The sequence below is a fragment of the Falco peregrinus genome, chromosome 7 (genome assembly GCF_023634155.1).
Source record: "Falco peregrinus isolate bFalPer1 chromosome 7, bFalPer1.pri, whole genome shotgun sequence".
Classification (NCBI taxonomy): Eukaryota; Metazoa; Chordata; class Aves; order Falconiformes; family Falconidae; genus Falco; species Falco peregrinus.
Window position 1 is genome coordinate 18,676,705 of NC_073727.1, and position 14,450 is coordinate 18,691,154.

The window sequence follows — 14,450 nt, forward strand, 5'->3', positions numbered from 1 at the left end:
GCACTACTTTCATACTGAAATGAAGAAGAAAATATATTTTTAATGTCTCCGTCCTAAAATTGTTGTTAATTCAACACAAAAAGAGAGGGAGGGGGGTTTAAATGCAAAACTACTGCAGAGAGCCTGTAGCTTATTTAGGACCTAAGTGTGGGCAGAAGGGGAGTGCCCTAGAAGCAGAACAAGTCCCAGTCACCTCAGGCATGTTCAACAGGTTTAGGGTCTGGTATCAAGTACACAGCGCAGGTTTCCCATGCTATAAGGGTAAATGCTGCAGGAGTGCGGATGCTCTCACTCCTGGGGCAGACTCGCCTCTAGCACTTCCACGATGCACGCGGCCGAGGGGCGCTTCTTGGGGTCCTCGCTGGTGCAGACAGAAAAAAGGTCAATCATGTGCTGGTAGGATGGGTCCAGCTCATCCATGTTGAGAGCTGGGCGGGTTCCCAGGGCTGCGTAGTATGCTTCCTCGTCAAAGGAGTCTTCATCAAAAGATTCACCTGGATAATAAAGTGGCAAAGGTGTTGGAAAGGCTGCTGGAAACCACTCTGCTCACGTGGGTTGTGGGGCTTCACTCCCTAGCTGTCACTTGGCCATCAAAGAGTGGTTTGGGTGGGAAGGGACCTTCAAAGGTCATCTATTCCCACCCCCCCTGCCACAGGCAGGGACCCCTCCCCCCAGCCCAGGCTGCCCCCAGCCCCGACCAGCCTGGCCTTGAGCCCTGCCAGGGATGGGGCACCCACAGCTGCTCTGGGCAGCCTGGGCCAGCGCCTCACCGCCCTTACAGGGAAGAATTTCTTCCTCATCTCTCATCTCCATCTCCCCTCTCTCATGTAAAGCCATTCCCCCGTGTGCCATCGCCACCTGCCCTTGCCCAAAGCCCCTCCCCAGCTTTCTTGCCGGCCCCTTTAGGCACTGGCAGGTGCTCTAAGGTCTCCCCGCAGCCTTCTCCTCCCCAGGCTGAGCCACCCCAGCTCTCCCAGCCTGTCCCCACAGCAGAGCTGCTCCAGCCCCTGAGCATCTCCCTGGCCTCCTCTGGCCCCGCTCCAGCAGCTCCGTGTCTCTCCTGTGCTGGGGACCCCAGAGCTGGATGCAGCGCTGCAGGGGGGGTCTCACCAGAGCAGAGCAGGGGGGCAGAGCCCCTTCCCCTGACCTGCTGGCCACACTGGGTGCATCCCAGGGCTCGTTTGGCTTTCTGAGCTCCAAGTGCACAGTGCTGGGTCATGTTGAGCTTCTATTCAACCAACACCCCAAGTCCTGCCTTGCAGGGGTGCAGTGGGACATGACCTTCATGTCCATTTTGCTGTTTTTTTGTTAGCACCAATTACTGCCTGAATTACATCATTGCTTTCCCCTTGACTTAAACTGCTTGTTTTGAAGCTGGATCTACCCCCTTTCTCCCAGCAGAATAACTGAGTCACCCCTGCAGAGCTGGCTGGGAAAAAGCTCTGCAGCCAGGAGACACTGAGAGCAGGAGAGTGAGGAAAAATGCCCTGGCTGCCTGGAGACCAAGTCAGAAAACACAAACCAGCCTGCGGGTCTGTGCCAGCAGGAAGGCTGGAGCAACAGGAGGTTTCCCAGCACAGCTGGTAGGATTTTTAGATTTGTATTGCTCCAGGGCACTGATCTGCCTGCAGGCAGCTGTAGCATCCCCTGCCCATCCCACCTGCTCTCCCTGCCTTGTCTGCCCAGTGTCACTAACTCTGGACAAGGAGGGGGTGGCCGAGAAAGCCAGCGGCACCCTGGCTGGTGTCAGCGATGGCGTGGCCATCAGGGCCGGGGCAGGGACCGTCCCCCTGCGCTGGGCACCGGTGCGGCCGCCCCTCGAGCCCTGGGGTCCGTTCTGGCCCCTCACTCCCAGACAGAGCTTGGGGGGCCGGAGCGTGTCCAGAGCAGGGCAGGGGCTGGGGCAGGGGCTGGGGCACCAGTCTGATGGGGGGGCTAGGGGGTCAGCCTGGAGAGGAGGGGGCTCGGGGGGGACCCGATCGCTCCCTACAGCTGCCTGGGAGGGGGCTGCAGCCAGGGGGGTCGGTCTCTGCTCCCAGGTCACAAGCGACAGGACAAGGGGGAACGGCCTCAGGTTGCACCAGGGCAGGTTTAGGTTGGAGACTGGGAAACATTTCTTCACCGAAAGGGTGTCCAGCACTGGGACAGGCTGCCCAGGGAGGGGGGGAGGCACTGTGTAGATGTGGTGCTCAGGGCCATGGGTTAGTGATGGGCTTGGTAGCGCTGGGTTAATGGTTGGACCTGATGATCTTAAAGGTCTTTTCCAACCTAAATGATTCTGAGTCTATAACAAATCCCCACTTGGGCCCACAGGAGGTGTGCAAAGTAACTCTAACTGCAGAGGAGAGGGTGTTTTGTTAGCCCAGGTGCTGCCTCGAGCACCCCTGGCTTGGGCACAGCACACTTGCTTTAGCTTTTCTTTTCCAAAACGCTCAGCTGCCTCAAATATATTTGTGCACAATCTCAAGCACGACATCATTTTAAGCTTTTCCAGCCACATCTTTTCAGCAGTATCTCAATAGCATCCACCACACAGTGACAGCCTGGCAGACTGCTCCTATGCTGCATGGAGGTGAGACAGAGCTGGAACATGGCTGAGCATGCCGCAGGGCTCGCAAGGGAGCTGCATTCAGGCTCAGGGACATCTTTCAACCCCACCAAACCATGCTGGATGGGCACCTGACAGGCAGCTGAGTTTCAAAGAGCTCTCTCCAGCTGTTAGACAAGCAGCTGGAGCGCTTACAAAGACTGCTGGTTTGCAATGATTAATGATCATCATTTATCAACTTCTCATTTGGCGTTAAAAAGCTAAAGGAAGTTGAAAGCAGCCCAGCCCTCTGCACAAAGACAGAGCAGCACTGACAAGCACTGGCTGCGGGATGGCCTTGGGGCAGTGCTGGGCACCTCTGCACAGCAGCAAACACCCCAGTGAACTCCGCAGGATGATGGGTAGGGCGGGGAGGCGCAGCAGGTGCAGACAGATGCTTGCAAGCCCTTTGGATGGCACCCAAGGGACACCCAGCATTGCGGGCGTACTAACACACACTGTAAAAATCACTCCTACTAAAAGAGGAAAGCACTTCTAGGAGCAGAAGTTGCTCAGCAGCAAGGTATAGAAACAAACCTTCATCATCAGTGTCACCGCTCAGGCTGATGTGGGGCACGGAGAGGGTCATCATTTCCCAGAGAGTCAGCCCAAAAGGGAAGATGTCGGCCTTGTCGGTGATCACGCCATCATCTTGCAGAGCTTCCTTGGGCTTCCAGGGCTCAGTGCCAATGTAGCACATCTCTGGGTTGCTCACTGGAAGGAAACAACACAGCTTGGGTGTCTTCTGGGACTTGCAGATGCTCAGACAGTCACAGCTCACCGCACAGCAGGTATGTAGCCCCTTGGTTAACTCAGGTGTGCTAAAGCCACAGGGCAGGATCTTCTGGGGGCCCAAACCTATTTTTCTTCCACCCCCATGTAGCCTCAAATCCTCTGTAACCTGCGACTTGCTCCGCAGCAGTGCCAGACCCAGCAGGGCCCGTGCTTCTCTCCCACAGGCCCAGCAATCATAGTAGGGACTGGGGAGAAACCTCTGGCAGATTTCATGCTGGAGCATGTGAGGCCACGCAGAGCGTGCAGAGAACTGAAGGCCAGAACTGTGCTCTGAGCTTCACCCTGCTGTAAAACACCCCGCAATGAAGAAGTGACCTGCGTTTTACCCAGGTGTTTCCCTTCCTCAGCTTGCTCACACACACACACCCCCCCCCCAGGAAGCAGGACAGGGGTGATAGCCCCCACACGGCACTCTTCCCAAACAACACAGGGGGACAATTCCAACCCCATCCCGGCCCTGACGAGGCTCAGCCTCCACTACAGTGCCTCCTGCCAGCCACACAGTCCTTTTGTTCTCTTTACTCCAGCCCAAACCAAGTTCTCACAATTTGTTTAGTTTAATGCCTCCTTGATCTTAATTATCTAGCCTCAGAAGAGTTGAAGTGATCAGCCCTCAGCCTGATGAAGGCAGCACCAGCTCCAACTCGACCCCGTACACACCACTCCTCAGAGAATGGTGCCACATTTCCCCCGTGCTCTCCCTAGCAAATTCCCGAGCTGTCAGCAACCTCAGCTGTTCAAGAAACTTTTCTTTTGCAGGGTTGATCTTCAAAGCCCAGCCTATAACGAGAAGCAAACACCAAAATCCCTCAACACTTCACGGGCTGTTGAGCTTAAATCCTTGCCTGCCGCACGAACGGGGACTTCGCCATCAGCGGGTGCCCATTTTTTCCTCAAGACCACAGGAACAAACAGCCAAAATCAGGGCTGGGCAGAGAGAACCTCTTCCTGTTAGACCAGCCCAGAAACTGGTACTTCAACCACACTCCTCTCCAGGAGATTATGCTAGGGTGCTGCCTCCAGCTCTCTCAACTCCTTATAAAAGGAAACAGCTACTAATAAAAATGTAGTAGAACAGCTTTATAAATTATGAGGCTGTTGCAGGCCCAAGCGCTGTGTAAAGCAGCGGAGAAAAGCATTCTTGTAATTAACCCAAACACATTCCTGCTGTTCACAGCCAAGCCACGACGCCATTAGACATCTGCTTCTCATTTACATGAAGTCTTTATAATGCTCGCAGTTGGCTCAGGCTTCCTTCTAGCCCTACAAGAAAGATTCATTTACTTAAGTCTCTGGCAAGAGCATCTCCTCAACAGGGTCCAGCAGTGCCTGATCCAACATCCCGTGTACAACAGCACTCACTCCCACCCACTGGAGTGAACACACAATGCAGGAGGGCATGAGGCAGAACCCTGGAGCATTAAAGCTGGACCTTCCGTAGACCCCCTTCACCCCACGCATGGTGCAAACTGCTGCCAGTCCTTCCTTCCAAGGCCCCGGGAGGGTAAGCGTGTTCACTCTGCTCCCGCAGCCGAACTCTGGCAGCCACCAAGCATTCAGGTCCCCTTACTGGCATCCTGACCTACCTGTCATGTTCTCATCCAGGGGCAGGGACACTCCCACATCACAGATCTTGATGGCTTCAAAGTCACCTTTGACGACCACGTTTGAAGACTTGATATCCCCATGGAGCAGCTTCTTATCGTTGTGAAGATACTAAGAGGCAGAGAGAAGCTGTTAACACCCACTTGCAGATAAAGCTATGGAAAGGGACCAAGAGCCATCGCATCTGGACAACAGAGCACCAGCTTTTTCATGTTTAACATATTTAGCCTTAAAACCTCAAGTATGGGTCAATACCTACCTTAACCCGTGCAAAAAACAAGGCAGGTTGTTCCACCCAGCCTAGTTTTGGAGGCTTAAGCTTGCCTTTTAGTGAAAAGGTGCTTCTAGCAACAAACACTTGAGAGCAGGTGTGAAGCATGGGCATTAGCTGATGGCCAAGCACACGCCTGCATTGTCCTGGGAGCTCACGCCTGCATTGTCCTGGGAGCTCACGCCTGCATTGTCCTGGGAGCTCACGCCTGCATTGTCCTGGGAGCTCACGCCTGCATTGTCCTGGGAGCTCAGAGCTGCACATCCTCAGCAGCAATAGGACAGGACTCGCTGCCGTGGCCAGGGCAGCTTGTGCTAATTTACCCTGAGCGCTGGCATAGCCAGCAGGAGGCTCAAAATCTGTGCAATGGTTTAGACAGAGCACCCCAGCCTCCATTCCCTGCCTAAACACAACCTCAGCGCAACAGCTCAGCGAAAGAAGGGACATAAGCCACACCAGCTGGCAGCCGTGGGCATCAGCTAACCATTTTCACTGCCAAGACCAGCTCCCTGCAGCTGCCTGGCTGCAGAATAAGGATGCAGGAGCCAGTGCCAGCCTCCTCACTGGCTAGCATGCAGGGAGAGCAGATAGCCCCAGGGGAGGGCAGAAGAACGTTGGTGACAAAACCTCTGTTGCAGCTCTTTTTATATTAATTAATATTTAATCTCAAGCTTCAGGGCTCAGTTTTCACCTGATTCCGTACAGCACCCTGGTAAAAAACAACCTACCAAGGCCTTAGACAAAGCGTCACAGCACCTGCTCTCCATCTGCCAGCATGGCCTTCTCGCACACTGAATTCATTTATTTTTCCAGTGTCACTAGTGTATACCATTCTGCACAGAACAGCTACAGTTAACGATAAACGTACCTTCAGCCCCCTTGCCATGCTCAAGGCAACTTTGAAAATCATGGCAGCAGGGAAAGGGCCCAACCGTTTTGCACTTCTTTCTTCAATTAAGTCATTGAGAGATTTTTCTCCTCCGTACTCCATGGCCAGACACATGCTTCCATCGTTGGCCTCAGTAAATGCACGGTAACCTTCCAACAAAGATTGATTTGTTAGAGCTGAAGCAGGCACCAGTTGTTTCCATGTGCTTGCCGGCCTGATGGCACCAGAGTGTTTGGGGCTGTTACCCAGGTGCTTTCCCAGCAGCTGCAACCAACCCCCAAAAAATTCATATGCCAGGGGACCTGACTCACAGCTTTACGTGGCGAGGTGAAGCCACAGGAACGTCCATGGAGGCCTGCACAGCCCCAAGCAGGGGCACAAGCCACACACCATGGCAATGTAAAGGAGCCCCCTCCTCCAAGAGAGCCCACAGACACCCCCCATGTTGCTTCCCAGGTCAGCTTTGCACCCCGTGCCAGGGGCAGGCCGGTGTTACCCTGATCTTTGAAAGAGAGAGAACCAGAAGGAGAGCAGCGGCAGAGCTGCAGGACCAACATCCTCAGCTGCAAAGACAAGGAGCTACAGAAGCAAGACAAAGGGTGGGAGAACATTTGGGAAAGCCAAGCCTTTGTCTCACAGTGGCCATTTCACAAGGGTAAGATTTAATGCTCATACAGACTGTCATGTAATCTTTCTTCCTCCACGTTTTACTCCTGTCTGTAAACAATACTTATCAGGTGGAGCTATGAATAGCAAAGTCTTGCATAACGGCATAGCAAAAGCCTTATCCCGTAAATGATTTTCGGCACCTTTTACCAAAGAAAACCCAACAGTGAAATGTTTGCAGTGTGAAAGGTCAAGACCGTATTTGCTCTTCAGTTCCTGCCAGAAGCAAAACATGCCATTTTAGGGTTACAAAGTTTCTTTGCATTTCTGCTACAAGTGATCGAGGTAGTTTAAAGCACAAATAAGAGGATCAAGTCAGACAAAGCTGCTGTTCCGACTGGCAGGAGAGATTTTAGACAAGATAAGAGCAGAAATTAAACATACACTAAAGCAGCTTCTCAAAACATTCTTACTACGGGGAGCCAAGACCATGACAGAGCCTCCATTGTCACTCGCAATGGTGTGACATCTGGGTGGGACCTGGAGGCTTATTCCTCACGTAGAAGCCACACCAGATACTGCTGTGGTATTGCCTCTCCCTCCCCCGAGATCGGAAGCCAGAGCTGCCTGCCAGCACTGCCCTGGGGCAGGCGGAGGTTTCTCCAGAACCAGCCTGTAGCTCTCCTTGGGCCAGCGCTGTGCTGGCTGCGAGGCAGCTCCCAGCTCCCAGGGCAGCCCCAGTGGCTTGCGAGTCCCACCATAACCGTTTCTGTTGGTAACTCGCCCAGAAAACTGCCTCTCAGAGACCGACGCTGATCTCAGTGGGCAATGAAGCACCAGGGGGCTCCAGCACATACCAAATTTTTGGGCAAACCCCACTGAGCCAGTGGAGGATCAAGGCAGAGCCTCACACATCCACCCTTTGAGCACGGTGGCAAGTCAGGCTGCCGGCAGTCTGGGAGCACACTGCACACGCCAGCGGCACCCTGGCTGGTGTCAGCGATGGCGTGGCCAGCAGGGCCGGGGCAGGGACCGTCCCCCTGCACTGGGCACCGGTGCGGCCGCCCCTCGAGCCCTGGGGTCCGTTCTGGCCCCTCACTCCCAGACAGAGCTTGGGGGGCCGGAGCGTGTCCAGAGCCGGGCAGGGGGCTGGGGCAGGGGCTGGGGCACCAGTCTGATGGGGGGGCTGGGGGGTCAGCCTGGAGAGGAGGGGGCTCAGGGGGGACCCGATCACTCCCTACAGCTGCCTGGGAGGGGGCTGCAGCCAGGGGGGTCGGTCTCTGCTCCCAGGTCACAAGCGACAGGACAAGGGGGAACGGCCTCAGGTTGCACCAGGGCAGGTTTAGGTTGGAGACTGGGAAACATTTCTTCACCGAAAGGGTGTCCAGCACTGGGACAGGCTGCCCAGGGAGGCGGGGGGGCACCGTCCCTGGGGTTGTTGAAGACGTGTAGATGTGGCACTTGGGGACATGGCTTAGTGGTGGGCTTGGCAGTGCTGGGTTAATGGTTGGACTTGATGAGCTTAAAGGTCTTTTCCAACCTAAACAGTCCCACGATTCTGCCACCAGCCACGCTGCCCTGGCAGTCCAGGAGCAATTCCAGGTCCCCATCACACAGGGCAAGACTAAGTCAACTTAGTAAGTTCCATGGTGGGCTTGACCAAAGGTGCAGGCAGCCCAGCAACCCATCTCCAAAGTGTAAGGATGGGGCAGGCACAAGTGATGCCCCCACTGTGTGTCCTCCCAGCCATCACCCCGCCAGGGCTCCAGGAGCCAGATGGGGAGGTCTGTAATCCCCAGCCCTCAGTGCAGGAGGAGCCTGGAGACAGAGACAGCAAAGAAACCCCACAGCAGCCTCACATCACATCAGCTGGCTCCAGAAGTCGGCTCCAACAGCTTGGTTTGCAATTTAAGGGATACAGGCCGTGCTGGAAACTTACCCACAATGTTTGGGTGCTGGAGGTCTTTCAAAATCTTGGCTTCTTCGTTCAGTCTCTGCTGATAGATGCTTTGCTGGCTCCTGTTGCATTTGGAACTAATTTTCTTCACAGCCCAAGGGGAGCAAGACAAACCTCTGGGAGATCTGCACAGGAAAAGCCACACAACTCAGAACTGCTCAGTTTGTAGGCAGCACCACAGTTAAGGCTCACACCTCACACTGAGGAGGTATCCTGGAGAACACCTCCCTTTATTTTGTGGAATTAATAAAGAACAACGCTGAAATAGTCTGCTAACACACATGCCGCAAAGGTGCAGTGACGCTTTGCCAATATACAGCGCTCCTCCATCAAATTTTCAAGCATTTTAGTTAAGATTTTCATTGATTCTCATTTTCAGGAGGAGCCGAGGCTTGGGGAGGGAAGTAGCTTGGCCAGTAGGCCACAGAAGAGCCAAGAACAGACCCCAAATGCCTGAATTCCAGCCCAGAGAAAAGCTGCTGGGGTTATCCCGAAACAACGGGCTCCTTCCCAGGACAAATACCTCCAGCACACACAGGACAGCTGGGATCAGTGCTGGGACCGGCACTGCCAACAGCTTTGTCAGCGACACAGAGAGTGGGATCAAAAGCACCCTCAGCCAGTTTGCTAACGACATCGAGCCATGTGCTGCCGCCAACACGCTGCGGGGGAGGGATGCCATCCAGAGGGACCTTGGCAGGTTTGAGAGGTGAGCCTGTGCAAACCACATGAAGTTCAACAAGGCCAAGCGCAAGGTCCTGCATCTGGGTTGGGGCAACCCCCAGTATCAATACAGGCTGGGTGGAGAAAGGATTGACAGCAGCCCTGAGGACTTTGGAGTGTTGGTGGATGAGAAGCTCATGACCCAGCAATGTGCGCTCGCAGCCCAGAAAGTCAACTGTACCCTGGGCTGCAGCACCCGCAGCGCAGCTGGTGGGTCAGTGAGGGGGCTCTGCCCCTCTGCTCCGCTCTGGTGAGACCCCCCTGCAGCGCTGCATCCGGCTCTGGGGTCCCCAGCACAGGAGAGACACGGAGCTGCTGGAGTGGGGCCAGAGGAGGCCAGGGAGATGCTCAGGGGCTGGAGCAGCTCTGCTGTGGGGACAGGCTGGGAGAACTGGGGTGGCTCAGCCTGGGGAGGAGAAGGCTGCGGGGAGACCTTAGAGCACCTGCCAGTGCCTAAAGGGGCCGGCAAGAAAGCTGGGGAGGGGCTTTGGGCAAGGGCAGGTGGCGATGGCACACGGGGGAATGGCTTTACATGAGAGAGGGGAGATGGAGATGAGAGATGAGGAAGAAATTCTTCCCTGTGAGGGCGGCGAGGCGCTGGCCCAGGCTGCCCAGAGCAGCTGTGGGTGCCCCATCCCTGGCAGTGCTCAAGGCCAGGCTGGACGGGGCTGGGGGCAGCCTGGGCTGGGGGGAGGGGTCCCTGCCCATGGTGGGGGGTGGGACTGGATGGTCTTTAAGGTCCCTCCCACCCAAACCATTCTGTAGTTCTATGATACCCAACACCTCTTCCTCAGCTCCGTGCCCATTTGAAGGGGAGCAGGGAGCATCTGAAGGTCAAAGATGGCAGCACTTTCTTGCTCAGAGCTCAATCACTTTCCAACCCCTGTATTATTCCACGTGAAAAAAGATGCCAAGCCCTATTCCTGAGCACCACATCATGCCTGTGCTCTCACACATACCTTTTCATCAAGTATACGTTGACCCCAGTGCCGTATCCAAGCTTCTGCATGAAGGGAGATGCTGGTATAGTGACAGAAACTGGCCCTGCATCTAAAGAGGAAAGAGAAACCCAGCCCCATGAATGACCCCGCACAACAGATCAAACAGAAGCAGCAGCTTTGCAGCTTCTCACTAGGAGCTTTGGTGCTTTAATTACAAATCACATTTGTGACGCTACCACACGTGCTGTGCTACATGCAGAAAGAGTTCAGATTTTAGAAAAGCTCCTTTCCAAACCACCTTTCCCCCAGTATTTTACCAAATTCCAACTCCAGTCTCACTGAGACGTCATTACCACCCTCGTTAGGTTTCTCACCCTGGACAGCTTTCTATGAAGTTTTATGCTCAAGCCTGATCTTGAACACAGCTTTTTGTTTCCTGCCTACTCTCCAGGCTAAGCTACTGTACTGGTTTTGGCTGGGATAGAATTAATTTTTTTTTAATAGCAGTTTGTATGGAGCTGAGTTTTGGACTTGCAATGAAAATACTGTTGACAACATGGGGATGGTTCAGTGATTGCTGAGCAGTTCTTGCACAGCATCAAGGCCTTTTCTGCTTCTCCAGCTGCTCTGCCAGGAGCAAGGAATTGGGAGGGGACAAGGATGGGAAAACTGACCCCAACTGACAACAGGGACGTCCCAGCCTATATGATGTCATGTTCAGCAATAAGGCTGGGGAGAAGGAGAAGGAAGGGGGCAGACATTTGGAATGATGGTGTTTGTCTTCCCAGGTCACCCCTACATGGGATGGGGATAGCCAGACACTCGCCTGCTGACAGGAAGCGGTGAATGAATTCCTGAGTTTGTTTTGCTTGTGCATACGGCTTTTCCGATTAAACTGGTTTTATCTCACTGCAGGAGTTTTCTCACTTTTACCCTTCCGATTCTCTCCCCCATCCCGCTGGGGGGGCAGGGGAGCAAACGAGTGGCTGTATGGGGCCGAGCTGCCCATCAGGGTTAAACCACAATACCCACCCGACAGGCCAGTTTAACACCCATCACCTCCCTGCAGCAAAGCACTGGGCCCATGGCAAAGCATTCCATTCCCCTGCCAGCCCCTCTGAAGTATTTGGGGCTCACGCCTGAATGCAACTCACCAGGTCTCTCCCTGTGGACCAAGTTGTTCTGAGACTTGAAGGCTTCCATCGCTGCAAACGTACACCTCCACCCCCAAAAAAGCCAGAGGAAGGCACTCGGGAGGATCTGGGACCACAAGCTGTGCAGGGCTCAAGCCCTGACCCATGCAGGGGCATTACAGACACAGTACATTAAAGGACATAAGTTACAGAAATTACACAAATTACACCCAGTGGGCGTAACTCACTGCTAATTTGGCTTCTCCCAGCTCCTGCTCCACAATCAGGTTGACAGCTGAAGCAGGATGTGCTTTCCATCACACCCTACTCCTTAGGCTCCCTCCTTCCCTGGTGTCACCCCACAGCTTGTCATGGCTGTGTCCCCCACAAGAGCAATTGCCTCAGCTCACAGAGGGCAAAGTGAACCCCATAAGAGGTCTGGGGGTGGCTCTGAAGTCAGGCAAGAGCCTGGGACCAGTGCCCCGTTCCCCAAGGGAACCGGCAAGTGATGTGGCACCACGGGAAGGAGCTGGTGGCCAGGGGTAGGGGAAGCGTCCCCAGGCTGCTCCCACCAGCCCGCAGCACAGCTGGCACCACAGCAGGGATGGGACCGTCACCAAAATCGGGAATATGAAGCTCCTTAACGCCAAGGTAGCATGAAGAAGCAGGCATTCTTTATTGCAGCGCTGGACGCACGGCGATTGTTCCACCTGACGGCATCCAGGTGTTCAGGAGTTCCATATTCCCGGTCCTGGTGACAGGACTGAGGGTCCATCTCTGGGTGACAGGGGATCCCTGGCCGAGGGCAGACAGGAGGCGCCTCCAGGGCCCCACCTCCGGGTGTGAACACCCCAGGTTGGGGGGAGGGGGGGAGGACTGCTGGATGCCACCTCCGGGGGTGGGGGGTCCCGGATTGGGGGTGGCCAAGGACTACAGGCCCCACCTCTGAGGGTGAGGGTACCCCAGGCTGGGGGGGAAAGCCAGAGAGAACTACTGGGTGCCATCTCTGGGGGTGCGTGTCCCAGAGTGGGGTGGGGAAGGACCCCAAGATCCTACTTCTGGACATGAGGGGAGATTCGGGGCGGGGGGGGGTGGGGGGGAGGGGGATGGGGGCAGGAGAGGACTGCTGAGTGCCACCTCTGGGGGTGGGGGGTCCCAGATTGAGAGGCAGGAGATGACTCCCGGCTCCCACCTCTGCGAAGGGATCCCAGGCCGGGGGCAGCCGGGGCGGCCGATGACGGGGGCTCCCAGCCTGAGGGCGGTAGCGGCCCCTCAGTCCCACCTCAGCGGGCAGAGGAGGCCCAGACCGGCGGCCCGCGCAGGAGGAGGAGCGGGAGCTGCCCACCCCCATGCGGGGCGGCCGGCCGAGCCCCGAACGCCCCGGTACGGCGCCCCGGCCCCCCTCAGCCAGCCCAGCCCGCCCCGCCGCCGTTACCTGCCGCCCGCGGTTCGAACCCCGCGCGCGGGAACACCGCCCCCCTCCCCCGCACTACGGCGGCCGCGGGCGGACAAAGCGCGGCAGGGGGCGGAGCCGAACCGGGGGTGGTGCCTGTGGGGGCGGTGCCTGGGGGGGGCGAAGCTTTGGAGGAGGCGTTTGGGGGGTCCCGAGGAGGTGTGGGGGGTCTCATGGCTTAGGAGGGGCATCTATAAGGAGTTCCCGAAGCTTGGGAGGGTACCCGAGAGGGCATCAGGGTGTTGGGGGTGGGGTGCGTGTCTGTCTCTGTGGGACCCCTGAGCCCTTGGGGGGGGTCTCAGGGGGATCCTCAAGCCTTTGGGGGGGTTCTGGAGTGCAGCAGGGTCCCCAAGCCCTTGAGGCGGTCTCTGTGGGGTCCTCAACCCGCGGGAGGGTTCTCTGTGGGGTCTCCAACCCATGGGGGGGGTTCTCTGTGGGGTCCCCACACTCTTGGGGGTCACTGGGGGTTTCCCAAACCCGGGGGGGGTCTTCCCTGTGTGGTGTCCTCAAGCCTTTTGGGGGGGGGGTGGTCCTGGAGTGCAGCAGGGGCCCCAAGCCTTTGAGGGGGTCTCTGTGGGGTCCCCAAGTCCTTGGGGGGAGTCTCAATGGCATTGCCAGCCCCTTGGTGGAGGTTCTGTCTCTGGATGGTCCCCAAGCCTGGGGGTGTCTCTGTGAGTGGGCCTGGGGGAGAGCTCAGGCAACCCAGGGTGCGCTGCACCCCCACCCAGGGCTGAGCCTGACCCAAGGTCTGTATTTACACACCCCCCATGCACCCCCCTGGACCTCCATGAATCCCCATTGCTCTTTGAACCCCCCCACCCCCCCTTCTGAGCACAGCTGTGTCAGCACGGTGGAGAATAATAAAAAGGCATTTATTTCTCTAATAATAAAACCATTTCAGGAAGCACAGGTGAGATCTGCAGGGTGGGCTGAGCCCCTGCCCTGGACCCCTGCAGCCAGAAGGAGGGGGGGTGCCCCCCCATCATGGTGTCAGGCATTTCACACCAGCGTCCTCAGCGTGACCACAGTTGGTCTTGCCCCAGCTGGAGAAGCTGCAGTGCAGAAGGCTCTCCTCTGTCCCCTTGCAGGAGACGTCGTCCATCCAAATCCTCCCCGTGCCTGCAAAAAACCAGGTATCCAGTGAGTGCACCTCTGTGGATCCCCTCCGACCAAGGGCACTGCATCCCCGCATCCCAGGGTAAGCAGAAATAAATTGAAAAGATAAAGCAGAAATAATTCACGCCATTCTTGAACAAAAGGCTTCGTCTGTTATAAAAATTCCCTCCCCTAATTCTATTAGCAATCCTTCTCTATAGTAATATACATAAAATTTGTTAAAATATATATTATTTCACATTATACATTGCAATGTGAAGAGGTAGTGGAGTTTTACTGTAGATTTGTTGTCTTCTTCATGCTTAAAACAAACAAAAGAACTGGAAATCAGGATTTTACTTCTTGGAAGCTTCAAGCCAAATAAAGATAAAGGA

General features: G+C 55.7%; 3 protein-coding genes across 5 annotated transcripts in view; 1 reads left to right on the forward strand and 2 right to left on the reverse strand.

The window, feature by feature from the left end:
- ESCO2 (establishment of sister chromatid cohesion N-acetyltransferase 2) overlaps positions 1 to 9,726 on the forward strand; it is a 29,797-nt gene extending 20,071 nt beyond the window's left edge. The window contains exons 14-15 of one of the 2 annotated variants that reach the window (XR_008748109.1): positions 1,399 to 1,583; positions 9,090 to 9,726. The gene's annotated coding sequence lies outside the window, so the exon portion shown is untranslated. The remainder of the gene's footprint in view (positions 1 to 1,398; positions 1,584 to 9,089) is intronic. The other variant, XR_008748108.1, reaches the window with a different exon arrangement.
- PBK (PDZ binding kinase) lies at positions 21 to 13,006 on the reverse strand. The gene is made up of 8 exons (XM_055810691.1): positions 12,943 to 13,006; positions 11,529 to 11,665; positions 10,393 to 10,483; positions 8,693 to 8,835; positions 6,127 to 6,296; positions 4,969 to 5,098; positions 3,125 to 3,301; positions 21 to 494 (listed from the first exon to the last, which is right to left on the reverse strand). The coding sequence occupies exons 2-8, from the start codon at positions 11,575 to 11,577 to the stop codon at positions 289 to 291; spliced, it is 966 nt and encodes a 321-aa protein (XP_055666666.1). The 5' UTR covers positions 11,578 to 11,665; positions 12,943 to 13,006; the 3' UTR covers positions 21 to 288.
- An 805-nt stretch (positions 13,007 to 13,811) lies between these two features.
- Positions 13,812 to 14,450, reverse strand: part of SCARA5 (scavenger receptor class A member 5) — a 42,559-nt gene continuing 41,920 nt past the window's right edge. For both annotated transcript variants that reach the window (XM_027785547.2, XM_005236660.3), the window contains exon 9: positions 13,812 to 14,079. In XM_027785547.2, coding sequence (XP_027641348.1) covers positions 13,943 to 14,079 — 137 coding nt within the window. In that variant the 3' untranslated portion in view covers positions 13,812 to 13,942. The remainder of the gene's footprint in view (positions 14,080 to 14,450) is intronic.

Excerpts from the sequence above, each read along its gene's own strand:
- PBK (XM_055810691.1), bottom strand. The coding sequence starts at position 11,577 with ATGGAAGCCTTCAAGTCTCAGAACAACTTGGTCCACAGGGAGAGACCT. Across the intron at positions 8,836-10,392 it reads AACGTATACTTGATGAAAAG|ATCTCCCAGAGGTTTGTCTT; the intron begins GTATGTGTGAGA and ends TTTCCTGTGCAG. Across the intron at positions 3,302-4,968 it reads CCTGGATGAGAACATGACAG|TGAGCAACCCAGAGATGTGC; the intron begins GTAGGTCAGGAT and ends GTTTCCTTCCAG.